The 20709-nt window shown below is 32.6% G+C and overlaps 3 protein-coding genes across 3 annotated transcripts; 2 read left to right on the top strand and 1 right to left on the bottom strand.

Annotated features, from left to right (window-relative positions):
• The first annotated feature begins 617 nt into the window (after window positions 1–617).
• On the top strand, window positions 618–2433 carry LOC105140951 (cytokinin riboside 5'-monophosphate phosphoribohydrolase LOG5-like). The gene is made up of 7 exons (XM_011048001.1): window positions 618–807; window positions 907–1004; window positions 1112–1142; window positions 1292–1391; window positions 1519–1589; window positions 1671–1814; window positions 2006–2433. The coding sequence occupies exons 1-7, from the start codon at window positions 691–693 to the stop codon at window positions 2135–2137; spliced, it is 693 nt and encodes a 230-aa protein (XP_011046303.1). The 5' UTR covers window positions 618–690; the 3' UTR covers window positions 2138–2433.
• Window positions 2434–11827: 9394 nt separating this feature from the next.
• LOC105140950 (protein FEZ-like) lies at window positions 11828–13666 on the top strand. Its single transcript, XM_011048000.1, has 3 exons — window positions 11828–12120; window positions 12229–12500; window positions 13055–13666. The coding sequence occupies exons 1-3, from the start codon at window positions 11955–11957 to the stop codon at window positions 13448–13450; spliced, it is 834 nt and encodes a 277-aa protein (XP_011046302.1). The 5' UTR covers window positions 11828–11954; the 3' UTR covers window positions 13451–13666.
• Window positions 13667–14420: 754 nt separating this feature from the next.
• On the bottom strand, window positions 14421–15871 carry LOC105140949 (endochitinase 2-like). Its single transcript, XM_011047999.1, has 3 exons — window positions 15419–15871; window positions 15141–15291; window positions 14421–14920 (listed from the first exon to the last, which is right to left on the bottom strand). Exons 1-3 carry the CDS (start codon window positions 15825–15827, stop codon window positions 14521–14523), a joined length of 960 nt encoding a protein of 319 aa, XP_011046301.1. The 5' UTR covers window positions 15828–15871; the 3' UTR covers window positions 14421–14520.
• Between the last annotated feature and the right edge of the window lie 4838 nt (window positions 15872–20709).

Genomic DNA, 20709 nt, shown 5'->3' with positions numbered 1-20709 from the left:
TTTAAAATCACTATATTAAAATAATTTAAAAATATTAAAATAATAATAATTTAAATTAAATAAAACAACAAAAAATTTTAATTTTTTAAAATAGAAAAATAAACATATTTAAATCTTTTTTTATCTTTCTTTGTCACATTATGCATGTTTTTGATTTTGTTGTGATTTTTTTAAAATTAATTTTTAATATTTTAAAAGTGATTATATTAAAAATAAATTCTAAAAAATAAAAAAATTATATTAATTTATTTTTAAATAATTTGTTTTTAAAAGGTAACCTTTAAATTATCCTTATCAAGTTTTTTGTTTTTTATTTCTTTAAGTAATGTTTGGAAAAGTGACCGTATTTTTTTTAAAATATTTTTTTTATATTTTAAAATTATTATTATATGTTGTTATAAAAAATAATTTTTTTAAAATAAAAAATATTTTTTTAATATATTTTTGTATAAAAATAACTTGGAAAAAGCAACTGTCACGTCCATAAGCACCTCTTTTATCTTGTTTGTTTTAATCGCTGTAGTATTTGATTTTCTTTTTAATACTATTGTTTTGTTGTGTCTATAAATAGTGGCTGTTCTGTTTCATTTAACTTTGCAGCATAGTATTCACACAAAACCTACAAGCGTTGTTTAGTTCCTTTACTGATTGATCTAGACACGCCAAATTTTGCAAAAAGACAGTAGGATAATGGAGGGGAAAGCAGTGAAACCTTCAAGATTCAAAAGTGTTTGTGTGTTTTGTGGTAGCAGTACTGGGAAAAGAAACTGCTACAGAGATGCTGCCATTGAACTAGCCCAAGAGCTGGTATAACTACTTCAAAGGCTAGACCTTTTCTGAGTTATCCTTGTGTTTTCTGGGGTTTTTGTGCTTGGTGTTTAAGGTTTTTCATGTTTTATGTTTAAGGTGGCGAAAAGGTTGGATCTTGTGTATGGAGGTGGAAGCATTGGACTAATGGGTTTGGTTTCTCAAGCAGTTCATAGAGGTGGATGCAATGTTCTTGGGTACAATATACAACTACTCGTTCTTGCCTCCTCTGGTTTGTTTAGGTTTTTGGTTTCTCGTTTTTCTGCATGACTAGCCTAATTTCGATTTTGGGTTTTCTTTATAGGATCATACCAAGGACTTTGATGAGTAAAGAGGTGCAAAATCTAATTTGTGATGTATTTTCTTCATGTTATGTTTTAATTGTTGGTTGTTTTTCAGTTAGAGGAGTCTAAAGTTTGAAACTTTTAGCTTTCACTGGATGTAAAGATTGCGTCTTTATATGCGTATGTGTGTGGAACCCCAGATCACAGGAGAAACAGTTGGAGAGGTTAAACCAGTAGCCGACATGCACCAAAGAAAGGCAGAAATGGCCCGCAATTCTGATTGTTTTATAGCCCTACCAGGTCCCATACATTTCTCTCTTTTCCTGTTTTAATAGATCATGTAAACACCTTTTGTCTCCTTTTTGCTCTTGTAGTAATCAATTGTGTTTTTAATTTCTCCTTTTTGATCCCTCGACTTCGATTTCAGGTGGCTATGGCACTCTGGAGGAATTATTAGAAGTGATTACTTGGGCTCAGTTAGGCATCCATGACAAACCTGTGAGTTTCCTTATATGCCCAACAAAAACATCACGAGTTCTCTATTTCAAGCTCTTGACCCTGTTTCCAAAAAATGAGCAGGTGGGTTTGCTTAACGTTGATGGTTACTACAATTATCTTCTGACTTTCATTGACAAAGCCGTGGATGATGGCTTTATCAAGCCTTCCCAACGAAACATCATTGTCTCTGCACCAAGTGCCAAAGAACTCGTTCAAAAACTTGAGGTGGGTAGGTTACTGATGTTTTGCTTTATTTTTTATTGTATTATAACATGTTGAAGTAGCTCATAAATATGGAAAAGACAATCTGGTGTTTGAAGAAAGAATCTTTCCCAGTTTGCTATCTTGGTGCTCCTTTTCTTGTTCTGTTGTATTGTTTGTTTGTGAATGATGGCACTGTTTTTTGTTTTAATCAGGAGTACGTGCCTGTGCATGATGGAGTTATAGCCAAGGCTAGCTGGGAGATTGAGCAGCAGCAATCACCACAGCAACACCAACAACAGGTGGGGTTCAATACTACAACTTTGCAGACTGAAGTCGCTCTATAAAGGAGTGTTTTAAGCTTTCTTTCTTTGCTTTGTAGTCTTGATTTTGGGTCATATACCAACCGTTCCATAATGGTTTGGTACGCGGTATAAATGACTTGGGTGATAAAGGAATGGCAAAAGTGGGGGTCTTTTGTGTATTTTAGCAGGCACTTTATCAAAAGGAGGCAGTCTAATTTAACTTTGGGTATTAAGATTGTAGTGGGAGCATCCTGTATCTTGAATTATGTACAAAGGATTATATCTATATAGAAACAAGAAGCAAAAATTCAAAAAAAAAAAAACTGCAGCTTTATTCTTCGTGCACAATGCTCTCTAGTGTCATGCACATCTATATACCATCTTGCTGATTCTTTAGTGTTATTTTTTGCGATGATCTGTGCATTTTGACATCACCTCCCTTGGGACCTTGAAATGGTGGGGCTCGCATTTGCCTGTTTGTGGTGGTCGTGTAGACTGCTTTGTACCAACTTGGTGTTTGGCTGGGTTGGCTGGTTGGGAGTGGTCAGGGAGCACTCCTACTGATACAGTCTAGTAGCCACGGACAGGGATTTTTCAAACTGTAGCCAGAGAGGCTGGAGGCTGTCTGTTTTGTGCTGTTGTAAAAGCACTGTAGAGAGAGAGAGAGAGAGAGAATTAATGATGGCCTGAAACAAAAAAAACTGACCAATCATGGTGATGACATAACAAACCACCAAACTAGCATCTTTTGTTGTATTTATTGAACTAGCCTTTTTGCAACTGGTAATGGCCAAGTAATATTTCGGAGTCGCTCAAATCTTCACCCCAGCTTCTAGCAGCAGCAGCAAATACTTGTGAAAATTCAGGAACAAACAACATCCAATAAATGTTTCTGGTTTAGTTACTTGACAAATTTCCTGTGGATGGATCCCGGCCATTTGGTTGGGATGTAACAGTAGGATAATTTAGGGAAATTCATTCTTTTGATATTATGTGTTTATTTCCTGTCCAATTCTTGCTAGTGTGTGGAAGTTTTATTCGAATTTAAGTTTCTTCATCATCAAGTTTTAGGTCGTTAGAAGAGATAATGTCAGAAACAAATCCATTTACTATTAAATCTGTAAGAAAATAGAGTATTTATTTCATCCCATCAAACACTCTATAAATGATGTTCCTATGAAGTCAGAAGATAATTAACTACTAATACTTCGGAAAACAATTGTCCATGACCGGCGATAAGGGATAACACCATGTATTTTCAGCAGCCAGCCAGTATCAGAAGTTGGTCAAAAAAATGACCCAGCCGGGCCTGATTTAAAGTGTCATCAATGATGTTTGGAGAAGCTAATAACAGGCCGAGGAAGGAACACAGTTAGGCTAGACATGAAGTGCCTATAGCTTCAACTTAGGAGAGAGTTAATTAACGCAATTCCCTCTCTTTCACTGGGCGCATCGTTTGACAATATAGCTTGTGACTAGACCACACAGGGTCTGATATATCAACTTAGTTACAGCAAGTCGAGCCAATACCTGGTCTTGTAAGTGTAATCCATGCGTGTCGCATGATAAACTTGTGCTGGGATATATGTTCAATCAAGTTATGCAAGAAAGGGTTTGGAGGCAAGTTTCACGCCATTAACCTTGTGGGACACAGTTTCTGCTAGCCATTTCGCATAAGGAGCCGCTGGAGACCTGCATTTTGTCTGTCTGGTTAAAGAAAGACATGGAAAGCATTAGCTTGGGTCGCCACCCAAAAGAATTATACGAAGGAGCATTCACAAGGTCCAGGTTTTGGGGCAATGTGACTGTAGCTGGGGACCGGTTTAAGTTTCTTGCAGTTATGCCTGCCATCTTGGCCCTGTACTGTTCTCGAAGTTGGTCCATTCCTTTAGCAAAGGCAAAATGATCATGATGCAGAGAGACTGCCGCCCTCAAGAGCTTGTCCCAGAGACTGATGAATACAAGCCAACAAAAAACAGGTAGAGGTCATTGTCTTAACTCTAGTGGGGACCATGATAATCCCTCGCATAACAAAGTGATTCTCCCCCTAAGAGCTCCGAACAAGAAATGGAAACCAAACATAAGATGGGAAATTTGAGGCATGGAAGTGTGTAGTAGTATCACATGAAACTGAAAGTGAAGTTTCATGAAAAAGTTGGCGAACGTTAAAACTTTGGGGAAACTAGAAAGTAGGCCTGGAAAAAGAAATGTCTTCGGAACCAAAATTAACTAAAAACTTGAAAATGAAGAGTTAATCTAATTCTTTCTATTATATGTATACCAGCCCCACATCTTTCAAAATTTCTGATTAGAGCAACCAGCAAAAGAAAAAAAGAACTGAAAAGATATGTTTTTTTTTTAGTTTAAATATAACGATTCTAGTCCAAGTAACTTGGATAGAACCAGATCAAACAATCACGTAGTTTAAGTCGAGTATATCCCAATTTTTTTTATTTTTTTTTAAAGAAAAGATATAGTTATCGACTGCAATATCCATAGGAATTTCCAAAACCAAACACTGACTTTGGTTTTTACGTGTCAGTGGTCTCATGGACCCTATATATAGATGATCTTCATTTATTTTCTTACCTTTTATAAAAATTTATTACATGTGGATTCAATTTTTATACACGGTTAGTTTTGTATATATCATTGTCTTTTTTTATTCTATTTTACTACTATATTATTTATTTTTTTATAATAGATTTTATGAGTGAGTGTGACACTATATGTTTGCCTGTTCAATTTTATGTAGTTTAATTAATTACATGAAATTATATTCATTAAAAAAAAAGAAGAAGCAGCTCGGTTTTACCGTGGCTGAAGAAGTTCTATCTTTCTTTTTTTTACTTTTTAATTTAATATAATCTTATTTACTATTAATATTAAATTAATACTAATAATATTTACTATTTATAAATATTATTTGCTGTTCAAAAGGAGGCCCTAGTCTTTAAATTCGGTTAGACCAAGCTTCATCTCTTTTTTTTTTTTTTGTTTTTTAGGGTTTGTTGGAAAATATGATTGCGGTTGTTTTTTAAATAGCTTTTCGTAATTCGGTTAGACCAAGCTTCATCTCTTTTTGTTTTTTTGTTTTTTAGGGTTTGTTGGAAAGTATGATTGCGGTTATTTTTTAAATAGTTTTTCGTACCAAAATACATATTAATGATTTTTTTTTATTTTTTAAAAATTATTTTTGATATCAGCAAATCAAAATGATTTGAAAATACTAAAAATATATTAATTTAAAATTAATAAAAAATTAAAAAATTAAAATTTTTTAAAAGTGTTTTTAAAACACAGAAACAAACAACCTCTTAGGCTAGTCTGATTGAACTACTTTATCTCAATTTATTTTATTTTTCTTGAATATTAATTAATAAATAATACTATTTACATGGTACTATTCTTGCATGGTACTATTTATTATTATTTATAAAAAATAATTTTTTTTAGATATTTTTATCTATATTCTTAGGATATTTTTTAAGTTATATACTTTTTGTTTTTAAGAGAGAGAATCTAGAGGATTATTTATCGATGAATACTATATTTATTATCTCTTTACTATATAGAGAACATATTTAATGAGACAAAGAACACAGAAACCTTTTCTTTACACAAAAACATGATTTTGTATATGCCTGTGATGTGAGAAAAAACTCAAACATCAATTTAAATATTAAAATATCCTATTTTATGAGAAATGTATTTTATTACATCTGTTTGTGAGGTGAAAAGAAGAATCAAATATCAATTTAAATATCAAAATATCTCTCATTCTACGAGGAACGTATTTTACAGATGCGACTCAAGTGCATACCTTATTGGCTAGGGAAAGTTAATATTTTCATGTGAAGTGTTTCGACAGTTTCATTACTGCAGTGGTACCATGTATTTAAAAGGGGTGACCAAAGATCTCAATAGTAAAAGATGGGGCACGACACCATGGCTGAGTGAGGAAAGCTATTGATGTCAAAGATGTAATCCTTTCAGCTTAAAAGGCTAACAGTAGCTGATAGACCTTCCATATCAGATTCCTACCACTCCCCCGCCCGCCATCACTCCTGACACCTTCATCATCAAGTTTTCTTCTTTTTAGCTCCCCTCATTCATGCGCCGCCCTCCTGACTTCTTTCACTCATTTGTTGATCGTCTCTGGTTCAATCCTAACTTGAGGGCGGAAATCTCCCTTTGGAAAAACTTGCAATCAAACCATATTCACATTAGCGAGTAGGGAGCCCAGTTCCAGTTTCCTGGAAAAGCTATTGAATAAACAGTCTTGGGCTAAGGTCCAAATCTAATATGTAGTTTGGGTCCCTATTTTAAAACAAAAAATCTTGATGGATTTGGTCATGCCTGTCCAATTTGAAGTGGGATTCAATTCCAGACCTTTGGTGCCATGTAAGACACGCTTGTTGGTTACCACTGATTTCCCATTTTGTAAGAACGAAAAAGCCATTGTTCTTGAACTCAAAACACTTGAAAATGTCAAATCTCAAAAGAATCAAGGAGAAGAATGATGCTAAAACCCCAGCTCAGCATGTCCTAAATTTGCTACCGCACTTCACTTGTAACCGATCCAATTCTGATTCGGTGGAGTCTTGCAAATTTTCTAGCTTACACTACACTCCATATCTAATACATGGTTTCCTGCAATGCAGATACGAGAATCTTGACATGAAGCACTGAACATTTTTGTGGAAGTTCCTGTCAATTTGTATTTACGGGGGCCCTTGTGCTTTGACAGTTGCCCTTAATTGATGATTACCTCTCTTGAATTGCGCCTCAACTAAAGCTTAAATTCAACTTCAAGCCCTCCAGCACCTCTCCAAGCTGATTTCCAATACCCAATGCCCGCCCAAATCACGCACCATTTGTAATGTTGAGAGATTGGTCCCGCAACGAAGATGGTTTTTTTTTAGCTTTAAATTTAAAATCAATATTAAAAAAAGAATTATTCATTAAACTTCTGTGAATTTAATCAATCGATGTGAAATATATGTCTTTAAGATCATGAAAGAGAAAAAAAACTTAATTTCAATTGATGAGCAAATTCACAGGGTTTTTATTTTAGTAGTTAATTCTATATTTGCTGTGGGGCATAATCTCATCAATATATAAAAAACCAGAGTCTAAGGAGTCGGGATTATCCTCGTGATCTGGTCTTCGAATAGGCGTAGCCTGTAACCCTTTACGGACCATTCCGTACCTTTTCCTTTCAACTTGGGCTAACCAAGCCTGTTACACGAAATGGATTTATTTGGTCTGGGCTAATTAAAAAAAATAATAAAAAAAAAGTTTCGATGTTCAATCACGCTGATAAAGACAAGCATCCTCCTCTAGACATGTAAGGGGTTCCATGTGCAAAGGAATTTCCAGGAAATTGCGCGGCAAGTTGCTCCGAGAAATCCGACTGTTTTATTTTCGGTCCTTTAAATTGTATAAAATCTCCACCCTTGGATTAAACTTAATATCGTAGGAAGTCAAAGTCTTTCAGTACTGGGTAAATTGATGGCGCAGCCTTGCTATTACTGAAATTTCTATATATATAAAGAAATTTCAGTAATAGCAATGCTCGACCGCATTTTAAAGACTTCCTCCAGGTCTTTAGAGGAGACTTGAGACTTCCGAGTCATTTATACACACCACGAAATTGAAAAATATAATTTTGTTGATCACTTTTTATTGAAAAATATATGAAGAAAAGCAATGTAAAGAACGCGGAGTTGGCTTTGAATTGAAGATGTGACCGTTTATTCTTCATGATTGATTATTGTTATTATATAGACCCACTACAAGTATCGAGAGCTTAGTTTTTAAACATGACCTGGGTTTACCAAGGGGAGTCTCGAATCATGGTGCTTGGGTTGTGTAGGTTGTTTTTTTTTTATATATAAAATAATAAAAATATCATTATTAAAAAAAATAAAAAGAAAAAAATCATCCTATTTTTATTAGATTTTTCTTATGCTAATTAGGTTGCAAGTCAATCTAAATTCTAGACCATGTCACTCCAAGTTAATCCTTTTTCTATTTTTATTAAAATTTGATTATACCTAAGTTTCAAATCATGAGTCATGATTCAACCCTGTCAAATCAGATCGAGTTTAAAACAACGATTAAAAGCATGTATATGTTAATTATAGTAAGATATTAGATAAATAGCTTACACTACGTTGTGAGTTAAGTTAATTTTTTTCAATATAAACTTAACACCCGTCAATTAAATACTAGAAGATGACAATATAAACTTAACACCCGTCAATTAAATGCTAGAGGATGAAATCAATAAATTTAATTTAATCAAAAAATAAAATTCATTTTAAAAAAGCTAAATTTAACAAAGATATAAAAAACCCCGAGGCAGCCTTGTTATTTTAAAAGACAAATAAATCCTATAAAAAGCAAATAAAAAGAATGATTGAGAATAAAATTGAAAAAAAAGCTAAAAAAAGTAAAAATATAACAAACAAGCTTGAATGAACTTTATAAATTTGGGTCAATCTATCAAACTTGTATTCCATTAAATTCTCAACTTGTAATTAATTTAAAAGCTTAATATCTAAAGAACTAAATGTTGGTGGATAAAATCAACGAATTTAATTTAATTGAAAAACAAAATTTCTTTCAAAATAACTGAATTTAACAAAGTCAATAAAAAACTAAGGTAACCCATATTATTTTTAAAATGATTGAAAAATCTTATAAAAAGCGAATAAGAAAAAAATGATGTAGAATAAAAAAAGAAGAAGTTAACTTGTGTTATTTTTAAAAAGACATTCTTACTCCTAAGACTATGCTAAACGAGTTTTTCAGTCAAGTGCAAAATAGTAAATTTTTTTTTATGAAAATCCACAACAAAATATAAGTGAGTGCATAATAAATTCTCAAGCACTTGTAACTTTTGGTATAATATTTATCTAGTTATTTACCTAAAAACACCTTTTATTAGTTATATTAACTGAAACATTACAGGGTGAGTTTTTTATTGTAGCTATGGACATAATTTAATGTGGATTGCTAAATTAAAATTATGCATTTTCTCTTTAGAGGAGAAAAAGGAAGTCTCAAGGGTAAGAGTGCTATGGTCTTTTTCATTGGCCTAATTGTCATTAAAAAATTGTTCAGATGTGTTTAGTTTTTTTTTTTTGCTTGATAAAAATACTCTTTTATCCTAAAATCAACAAAAATACTTCTTTTTTGACTTTTTATAAACCTTTAAATAATAAAAATACTTGTTTACCTCATTCTCAAATTTTTATGAGTTGTTGGACAAGAGTATTTTTGGTTTTTTTATTATTTATGTACTATTTAAGTATGTTTTTGGCCTTTTAAAAGATAAAAAATAAGGCTTGCATATCTTTTCTTCTTTCACGTCGGTTTTTAGGGTAATTAATCACAGTTATAAGAAGTGTTTTGATATTTTTCATGTTGATTTTTTATTTTTTAAATAAAAAATTAATGATACATACTCAGCACGTGCCACCGAGAGAGTGACACTCATGCCATTCAGATAGCACGTGTGACACCATCCAATGACTAAACCTGACCTTTCATCATTTTTTTAAATTCTCCACCGTGTCCTCTTACTCGAGGTGTTTTTCAATTCTAGTCCTCATTTTTTATTTTCTTTTATAAATCTTTTTTCAATTTAGTCCTTCAATTATAATTTCTCATATTTTTTTTTGAAATTTTCAATCCTCATTGTTTTGCATGCCTTTTTAGAATATAAGTTTTTTTTTAAATTGTTTTGTTTGTGTTTGATTTTTAAGATATTATTCTAATTCATCTATAATTGTTTTTTATTTTATATAAATGAACTTTATTTTTCAAAATAAAAACATTTTTTTCTAAATAATATTTCTTATATGTTTTGCTTTACATAATATTTTTTTTACTATATATATATTTATTCAATTTTATTTGTGTTTATATTTTAGGTCATAAATTCTTTAGGTATGAATTTATCTTTTATTGATTTAAATAAATAAATTCAGTGAACACAATCAATTGAATGAATCATTTTGTGTGATTGAATATTTTAATTTATATATTTTTTTTTAATTTTTAATTTATTTCTATAGATGATTATTAATTTATTTAATTAGATACTTATATAAAATTTTTGATTTATATTTTTAATTTTTTGTCTAAAAAATTACATTACAATAGCCTGAAAAAGTAATAATAATAAAAAACTCGTAGCGAAGCTCTGCACAGGTTAGTTAGATAGATAGTGGAGTATAAATGATGATATCATGATATTGCTTCGAAATCTAAAAGTAACAAATAAATTAAAGTTATAATTTCATTGATCGTGCTGAAACATGAGTTAATATTGAAATTTACCGGGCTTATATTGTGAAAACTACAATCAATTTAAAAAAATAATTTATATATATATATATATTTATTATATATTGACTATTTAATTAACCATTATGGACCATGGTGATAAAGTTTTTTAAATTATTGTTAATATTATTATTATTATTATTATCATTTTTATTTTTTCACCATTCTCACCATCTCCCTTTTATCACCCCCAATTGTGATATAAGCATCATTTTTTTTAGAAAAAAATTATTATTTTTATTTTTTAAAATATATTATCACTACCCATTATGTCCCCTTTCTCATCCTTTACCATTGCTATAATCACGAATATTAAATTTTAGAATTGTTATTCCAGCCATTAAATATTAAAATTTTCTTCTTATTTCTTGTAATTATTTCAAATATAATATTGAAATTCAAACGCTATCTGCTTCTACAATTCCCCGATTTCCATTCTCATCCCAAATCTTTCATTTTTCTTATAACCAAACATCATTTATGCTTAAATATTTTTTTTTTAAAAGGTAGCTTGTGTTTTCAATTATATTAAAATAAATGAAAAATTCATTTCCAATAAATTATACATTTTTCTTCTTTTATCGTATTCGTATGGATAGTTTATCTTTAATAAAAACAAAAGCATATGCTTAATCTTTGTATATGTATCATCTGTTTAACTAAAAAAAAAATCAAAAATCAAATACTAATTAAGTAAGAATATTCCAATAAAAAATTAACTAAGAAAGAGCTATATCACGATAGCATAAGAGAGTAACTAGGTACGCTTCTGGACAAGTCTCCACGTAGAAAATCAATACGGCCATGCTCGTACTGGCAATATAGTAAAAGAATATGAATCCAGAAAACTAGAAAATTAGCTAGGAGTTTGCAATACTTTTCAATGCACGAATCCAAGTAATTCTCAGGAGGCAAAACATCTAGTTTCTATGACCAATTCAGTATGTTACTACCATACTGAAGAGGGAAGAAAGACTAGCTGACTATAACATTTGAAATCTGAAATTTACAAGCAAATGTTTGGTTCAAAAATTAAATCATTTGGAGCACTCTTCTTTTTGGAAAAAATAAAAAATCCTTGCCTGTAATTTCCAAGTAAAAGTCCAAAACCCGAAGAACATAGAAAAATCGGTCAAGCAAGATACCAAAGACCTGTCATGAGAGTCCCCTTCACAATGGTATTAGTCAGTGGTGACTTTATGACGATAAACCGTGTGGGTTCCACCATTGATGCATCATCCTAGCTTCCCACGTATTTCCAAATTTATCTTTCTGACTAGGTCTTGTTTTGATGCTCTCTCTATCAACCAAAAAAATCGCCAAAAAAAAAAATCAAAAAAAAAAATCACCAACATATCATACCCTTATAAATAACCTCGTAAGAAATCAGTGTCCATGTAGCTACATTTTCAATTTCATATCGAGAATAGCTAGCTAAACTACTACCATACACACGCACACTAGTCACTAAACACTGTAGACTGACTGCCAATATTATACCATGGATGAAATGCCATTACAGCTTGATCTTCCAGGCTTCCGTTTCCATCCAACTGAAGAGGAACTTCTTGATTTCTACCTCAAAAATATGGTTTTCGGTAGAAAAATGCGTGTCGATGTTATTGGCTACCTCAACATCTATCGTCATGATCCTTCGGAGTTGCCAGGTACATGTATATTGCTTGCTCCCTTCTAATAAAATCTTGGTTCATGTTACGACACAGCTAGTTTAATCATGCATGCTTACATCAAAGTCAATGTTGTTGCGTTAATAGGTTTGTCAATGGTTGGGGAGAGGGAGTGGTATTTTTTTGTGCCTAGAGATAGGAAACATGGCAACGGAGGAAGGCCTAATAGGACTACAGAAAATGGATTCTGGAAGGCTACTGGTTCTGATAGGAAAATCGTGAGCTTATCGGACCCGAAGAGAATGATCGGATTGAGAAAGACTCTTGTTTTCTATAAGGGAAGAGCACCGAGAGGGTCCAAGACCGATTGGGTCATGAACGAGTATCGCCTGCCTGAATATTCAAGCCCCCTACCCAAGGTACTTACTATATATTAATTAATGTTACCTTTGTTTTTTCTTATTAACTCTTGATATTAAAGGTAGTTCTTGCGTTGATTTCTTACTTTTGGTGGGAGATGATTAAGTCAATGCAAATTATTTACACATATCATCACTTCATAGTTTAAAAGAAAAGGCAAATGGAAATTAGAACTAGTTTTAAAAAAACACCCCTTAACATAATCGTTAGGCTAATTCTGATATCCTAGGCATGCATGCATGTTGTCAAGAAACTTCACAGAATTGGTGTCATTTTAGAGAAACAACATCTCATCACTATAGTTAAAACCATTAATTCAATTCCATTTTATTATACAGTACTTGCTGTGTTTGAATTTTCTTGGGAACCTCTTTTTTTTTTTGTTTTTTTTTTCTGTTGACGAAGAAATGTGTTAATTAGTGTTAGAAGAATGAACACCTTTTCTTTTTTTTTTAATTAGTGTTAGAAGAATGAACACCTTTTTTTAAAAAAAAAAAAAAATCTGATATTGAAAGTGCCTGTACCTGTCTTAATTTTCTGATATCGAATGCAGGACATAGTATTGTGCAAGATATATAGGAAGGCAACTTCGTTGAAAGTGCTAGAGCAAAGGGCAGCAATGGAAGAAGAAATGAAGACAATTCACGCATCTCCATCATCATCTTTAGACACCATGTCATTTTGCAGTCAGCCAGAAGATCCAGTCCCACCAGAATTGCCTTCGCAACACTTGGTTTTCAAGAAAGAGATAGAAGATGACATTATTAGATATGAAAAGCCAAGGGAGATTAAAGGGCCAAGTCTTCAATTACCAATGGGGACGGACAAGTTACCAGAGCTCCAAGTTCCCAGCAAATTGAGCATGGAATGGAACCAAGATCCAATTTGGTCCCTAAATAGTCCCTGGCTTCCAAATTTGATCCCTTATGCAGACATTTTGAATTTCTAATACGGGTATTAAACTCAAAATTTTTGTTTTGTAGATAACTTCTTTCACATCCTAATTATCAACTATTGCCCCACCTAGCTCAGCAAGTAAGAATCTTCAAGATGAGTGCTTAAGAGGGTGGCAATAACTGTGAGTTAAATATGTATTCGAAGCATAAGCTTATCTTTGTTAATGAACTACTTAATTAAGAATTAAATTTACCATTGCTCTGAATAATCAATCCTCAAATACTCCCTTTTGTGAAGTGGAATGTCATTGCATCCCGTAGATGGGCTGAGATGTTGGTTCTTTACAATGATGATTACTTGGGCTATGATTTTATGGTATGGGCCAGGTCACCAGCATGCCAAAATTATTATTTATGTCAAGATAAATATGGGCCAATATGGTTTTTTTTTTGGGTTTTTGGTAACGATCGATATTTTTTGTTTAGAGCCTGGAGTCTGGACTTCTCTTGTATTTTTGTCACTTGAAATTAGTAAAAAAGAATAAAGAGAAAGACATTGACCTCCTAAGCACATTGCTCAGCTGAGAGTCCTAGCAGGAAGCAGGACAATAAAGAGAAAAATACCAGTGTCCATGAAGCACAGGCATTGACTGACCGGAGGACTCTTTAAGTTTCCTAATCATCTTGCAATGACGATCAATCATCCAGTAAATGGGATAGTTTAATCCAATATAATCTCACAATCTTGTTCATGAGCTTGTAGGAATGCATAAGCTTCTTTTATTTTCTAATGTTATTGTCATTTTCAATCACCATGAATCAAGATATAAATCTTCGAGGCCAACACAAACATAGTCCAAGGAGTGTGCGGCTCTGGTTGTGGACAACCAGGGAGGCCCAGAAATGAGAATAGTCAACATGATTCTGGACTCAAAGGCCTCAACATGATTCATCATATTATTAGATAAATTCAGACCATTGTTTTTAAAATCATTAAAATTTAAATTATCGATAACTTGAGGAAAGCTCATGAAATCATATATATCTATTGTTTTTTATCAGAAAAGGCAACTTCTTGTTTATTTATGTTTTAATTTCATCGCACAGAAATTATGTCGCCAAATCACATGGTGTCAACCAAGTCCAAAAGTCCATTTCCAAATGGTCTTTGGTTGTAGCAGTCAAGATTGCTTCCATAGCCAACTCCGAGTATATCACAGTACCTCTTGTAGAACCCAATACGATCCTCCACCTGTGATTTCCACCCCATACCGCATTCAAGCCCGCCATTGATGATGTTTGTTAACACACCGTAGCCTGGAACCCGGCCAGCTGCCGAATCAGCACCAGAAGGTGACCATCTTCCCGTGATGACATTGTGGCATGAGGGCTTTGGAGACTGTGGTGTCATCCAAAACCAAATTGCTGTCTTGAAGGAGATTACTGGATCAGTTGCAACAAGGTCAGGATTGTTTAATAGATCCACCCCTATGGCTCTTCCACATTGCCCGTAGTTGTAGTTCCTGTGTCACATTTATCAAATTAAAATAATAAATTTACTTAAGTGCAAAGTCGTGGTCAATTATAAAATAAATATTGCATTAAATCCGATTTGATGGATGCCCATACAAACTCATCGATGAAGAAAAAATAATAAATATTGCATTAAATCTGATTTGATGGATGCCCATACAAACTCATCGATGAAGAAAAAATATCTGCAAAATAAATAATCGGACTTACCATGAAAGTTGCATAGGACCTCGGCCGTAATATTGCTTGCCACTAGCACATGGATATGTGGAACTTGGAGCACAGTAAGATCCTGGATTTTGTTCCCTCACGTAGCAATATCCCCAAGCGTATGGGCCATCAGGTGCAGTTTTCCATCCTCCTATATATATAACATACATTCATCAAATGAAGTAATGATTATATTATCTGTTTGAGGTAAAGTTGTGCTAGCGTTTTGGTATCGAATAAATATATAAATTAAGGTGATTAATCATGATTAAACGAACCAGTAGTTTCATGAGAGGTCTGGCCGAAGAAAGCAGCAATCTCCCTTTTACGAGTGGCAACATCACCAGTAGTGCCAAAGCCAGGGAAGGCCTTGGCGGCTGAGATGAAAGCATCGTAAGTGTAGAATCCCTTTGCCGGGCATCCGCCATCATTTCTATGTTTGAGCATCTCGTTGAACTTTTCTCTTGAGATGATACTAGTAAGGTCTCCTCCACCACCACTACCACCACATTGGCTTTGACAGCCGCTACCGCAGTAAGCATCAGTGTTGCCACACCAACCAAATTGGCTACAACATTGACCTCCTGGACAAAGGGCACCCCCAGCCTGCCTTCCACATTGCTCAGCTGAGACTCCTAGGAAAAGGGACAGTAATAGAGAGAAAACTGAGAAGATCCAAATCTTCATTCTCTGGTTTTGTGCTTGGGATTTTGTTGGATGACAAGCTTGTAAGAGCACTGGTGTATATATATAAAGGGGAACCATGGACAATTAATACTTGGGCCTTTTCTTAATAAATATTAGCTGGACTTATTCAATAACGGTGGCTGCCGATTTTGATCTAATCTACAACTGCTACATGATTGATATTAAACAATAAAGAGATGGAACAGTCCACGACGGCTTTTAGGTGTCTAGACAATTCTACCTTCATGTGCATAACTTTTGCTGTGAATCATCAGTAGATGTTGCCCTGCTACTCTTTAGGATATGATAAACATTAGTTGATTAGGAACGAAAAAAAGATAATGTCGCATTGACCACTGTTCGTGGGTTGGAAATTTATGGAGACGAGGAGACATATGAGGAGCACTTTTTGGTTGAACTTCTATCACAAGATATCGTACATGACTAGATTATGATCTTTGATAACATCATGTAATTTGTGAGTTAACGTGTGAAAATTGGAGATGATCTTTAATGACTTGAAGGGTTATAGCGAAAATTAATCTAAGCTAAAGCCCATGATATTTTAAATGACTTAAAGCTTGAACCTTCGCTTAAAAATTGCTCATAAGTCCAACGTCTTGACGTGAATATTATTATTTTTAAGATATTAATTATTTTTATTGTAAAGTTAAAAAAATATATTTTCAGTATATAATAAATTCTTAAAATTTATAGACAATGATTTTTGTAAGTTTCTTAAAAATTTATGGTTTGTTTCATAAACATAAATAAAAAGTTTGAAGAGGAAAAATAAAGAAAGAAGAAGATTATTTTTTAATTGGTTTCTGTCAATATCAAATTAAAAAAATAATATTTTTTTAAATCAATGTATCTATAAAAATTTAAAGGAATACCTTTATAAAGTATCTGTATAATTTCAAACTATGTATGTAGAATTTTAAAATATAACTTTTCAGTTAAATTGAAAGATTAACTTGGTAGGAGGTATTATGTATAATTAATTAATTAATTTAATTTAATTTAATTCTAAAAATAAAAAATATATATATATATATATATATATATATATATATATATATTCAAGCTATTATCACACTCGAACATGTAAATAAAATGCAACGAAATATGTCACTTCACCAATTGAATATTCAACATAATTCTAAAAATAAAAATTATATATATATTCCTTTAAATTGAATATTCAACTCTAGAAACCAAATCGTTTTGCCTTTTCGACGATGGAGATTGAAAATCAGAGGATATGCTCGAGAAAAAAAGAGAATAATCCATTCATGGGGTTTCTTTAAACAGGTCGGAAAGTTGGTCATTGCTTGCTGCTAATCACCATTGAAAATAAGGTTTCCTCTGGTTCATGCACTTGGAAAATATTGCTAGAAGATTGACAACGACACCCTCCGAGCAACCCTAAAAGGATATATTCAAAGTATCATTTGCAATCTCGGCCACCCTCGAATTGCCAGGATTCGCCTAGGATAATAATCATATCACTAGATGGCATAAAGCAAATCCTCGAAGGAATTATTCAGTCTTTATTATAAAAATTAATCTAGACAGAATAGGATTGTGCTAGTTGCAATTTTCATCATTGACTAGTCTCTTTAGGGCAGTCTTAAGCACACGAATCAATACACTTCCTAACCAAATTAATACTATGATGTTTAGCACAAGTAAAAGCAATATTCCCGACCCCTTTTTCTTCTTCTTCTATGCAATTTAAATAATGCGTGATTAAAAAACTAGCAAATCCCATCTCATTAACTAAAAAATTTATTAAATTTTGACTGAGGTGACTCATATAAGAATTAAATTGATTATGTTAATATTATCCAAGGGAACAGAGAAGGGATGTAAAGTTTTGACCGGTTTAACATTTTTAATTTCAAAATAAAGTCCTGTGGATATCAATTTATTTTGTGGACTCGCCTCCGTTGACAGCTTCGTTCCCTTTCCTGGGCTCATCTCGGTAAAGAGCTGTCTATCACTTTTGTCGGACTAGCGAGCTAGTCGCCTGTCCAGCTTGTATGGGCTCATCTCATGCAGAGGCACCTGCCCGCATGCATGCAAGTGGCTAGTTTCTCTCCTTGGGCTGAGCTAGTCGAGATTTTTTTTTCCCCGCATATCAATTAAATTATATTGTTGTATTAACATTAAAATTTAAATTTTTTTACTTTGCCTTATGCATTCTTTACGTGGATGCATCATGTAGCACGATAACATGCATTCAACACCATAAATTATTTGGTTTTTCCTCTAGTGTTTTTTAAGAAATTAACCTTATATTTAAATAAATTATTTTAATATATATTTTTTTAAAATATTTTAAAAAAATATTTACTATATTCTCAAATAACTCTTTATTATCCAACCTGTACCTAGTGTTGTCCCATAATAATCACATGATATGCTCTTTTAAATATTTTTTAGGTTCATTGTAGCTATTTAATGTATCAATATATTTTAAGATTTTAATTTTTAACCTAAATTTATTTTTAAAAGGATCAAAGATAAGATAATAACCTAACATCTTCGTGTTAGATAAAATGCAAGGCATAGAAGACATGAGATCACCTTACTTTCAAGCTCAATGCCCCCAGATTCAATGAAGTGCTGAGCCACATAGGTCTTGCAATCTATCAGACCCAATATTATTAGGTTCGGCTACGCGTTAAGCTTATGTAGATATGGTCTGTCGAGTTACAAGACCCAATATTTTTGAGTTCAGTTGTGTGCTCATCTCAAGTATATATAGGTCTTACAAGCTACTAGAACCAATATCCATAAGTTCAGCTAGGCATTGAACCCAAGTAGATATGAGTCTGGTAAGTTTCCAAACCCAATATCCCTAATTTTAACTACACGATGAGCTCAAATAGATATAAGTCTGACAAGTTATCAAACCTACCACCTGTGAACTTAGTATTATACAAAGTCTAAGTGGATATGGGTCTGACGATCCTTATAGGCCCTATATTTGAACATAAGACTTCATTTGTTTATTCTCTTGACTTTTAACTTAAAATGCTAATGTTAGAGATATTTATCTCTCTACATCCCTAGATATATAAGGGTCTATTATATTTCCATCACCATTACTATTATGTAATGAATATTTATCCCTTATTAATATGGTGTAAGGGATATTCATTTAATGTTGTATAAGAGATATTTATTACTCATTAATATTAACCGGAGGAAATGACTATCCAATCCCTCCATTCCAATAACATGACAAGGTTTAAGGAATATAAATACCTTTTGAACCACTTAGGTAAAAGGTTCACATTTTCTATTCTTTAAGTATTCGTACTTTAATTCTTATAACATTTATAATATAAAAAACAAGAACAAACACTCTTGTTGCAATAGCCAAGCCCAACCTACCATATATTGTTTGTTTTAGGCCTTACTAAGCTTACGATTTTGTTCCTGGTGACGTGAGCCCACTTCTAAGCTTGATGCCCCAAAACACGTATAACAAGTTGGCAACCAATGCTCTTAATAAGGCCAACTACCACTCTTTCACCCGCCGATGCGGGATATTACACTTGTTCTTATAATTTAAAGCTCATTTTTTTATTTATTATATAATCTCTTATAAAAACATCATCGATTTTATCATCTGAGGGTCCTAAAACTCCACTATAATAGGCTATTTTACAGGTATTAGCTTTTCTACCACAAATCATCTTCTTCTTAAGCTCTAGAGAATAGAATATTGATATGAACTTATGATTATCCACTATCCAAATACTAAAAAAATTTCATTCCTAAGCATAGTGGATTTGAGAACATCATCAATTAACATTGTCTGTAGGAACGTAATAAAAAAGCCATCAACTGTTATTTTAGAATTGGTTTTTAGCATCCATAATCATTATCAATAATAGACAATCAAAATACATTTAAGATGAGACGTGTCATAGACCTTTCTACTATTGCTCCATTAAAGTTTTAGCAACGTATCAACCAAATACAAGCCCTTACTTAAGCTATATTGGCAACCCAGGGCTAAAATCAAACCTTGCCATACCAACAAATCTTAGCATATGTTGTAACACTCTTAATCCTAACTTCCCAATCATAAGTTATCCCTTTAACAAAGATATAATTGTATTATCTAGAGGAGGTTAGGCAAATTAACATGGGGAGATTTCCACCCTAACGAGCTCCTAGTCCCTTTAAAGGTTGTTCTTATTTACGTGAAGCTCTCTCAATAAGTTGTCACTCTAAACATGATCCATCTATCCACCACAAGATAGAAGTCAATTATTAACCTTGCCATTCTTCTAGCTTCCCAAAACTTATTAGCAACAGCTTGAAAGAAATTTTGCTAGTAGATATATTTAAGAAAAGGTCTATAGTCGTCATGAGATAAAAAGATCATATTTATCCAGATAAGTCTTGCACACGCTCATCCCTAAGGAATATATCTCATTGAAGATGACTTTGGACAATTATGATGGTCTAATAGATCCATAAGAATATGTCCAAAATTTAGGTAGCAACCCAGAGCTTGTCATCTAAGATAGTGATGCTATATGCAAGATACTCCCTATGATTTTCAAGAGTTTAAGAAATATAAGTTAGATATAGCAAGAAAAATCTTGGTCTCATTTAGTATTGCATGTCATAACCGAATTCTAGGTTATTCTCCAAAAATCATTTTTTTTAAAAATAAAAATAATAAAATAATAATAAAGGTTGACAACGTGGAGAAAGCAAATTAGGGAATCAAGCTGCAATTTTGAAGAAAATTTAAAGCCTAATTGTACCTTATTATGCCAAACAATAAAGAAAAACATGCAAATTGAAGGTCAAATTAAATGATTATTGGACGAATTTGCATAAAAATTAAGTT

Source organism: Populus euphratica, unplaced genomic scaffold, assembly GCF_000495115.2.
Source record: "Populus euphratica unplaced genomic scaffold, PopEup_1.0 scaffold136.1, whole genome shotgun sequence".
NCBI classification, from domain to species: domain Eukaryota; kingdom Viridiplantae; phylum Streptophyta; class Magnoliopsida; order Malpighiales; family Salicaceae; genus Populus; species Populus euphratica.
The sequence above is the reverse complement of the archived record's forward strand: the minus strand, read 5'-3'. Positions and strand labels throughout refer to the sequence as shown.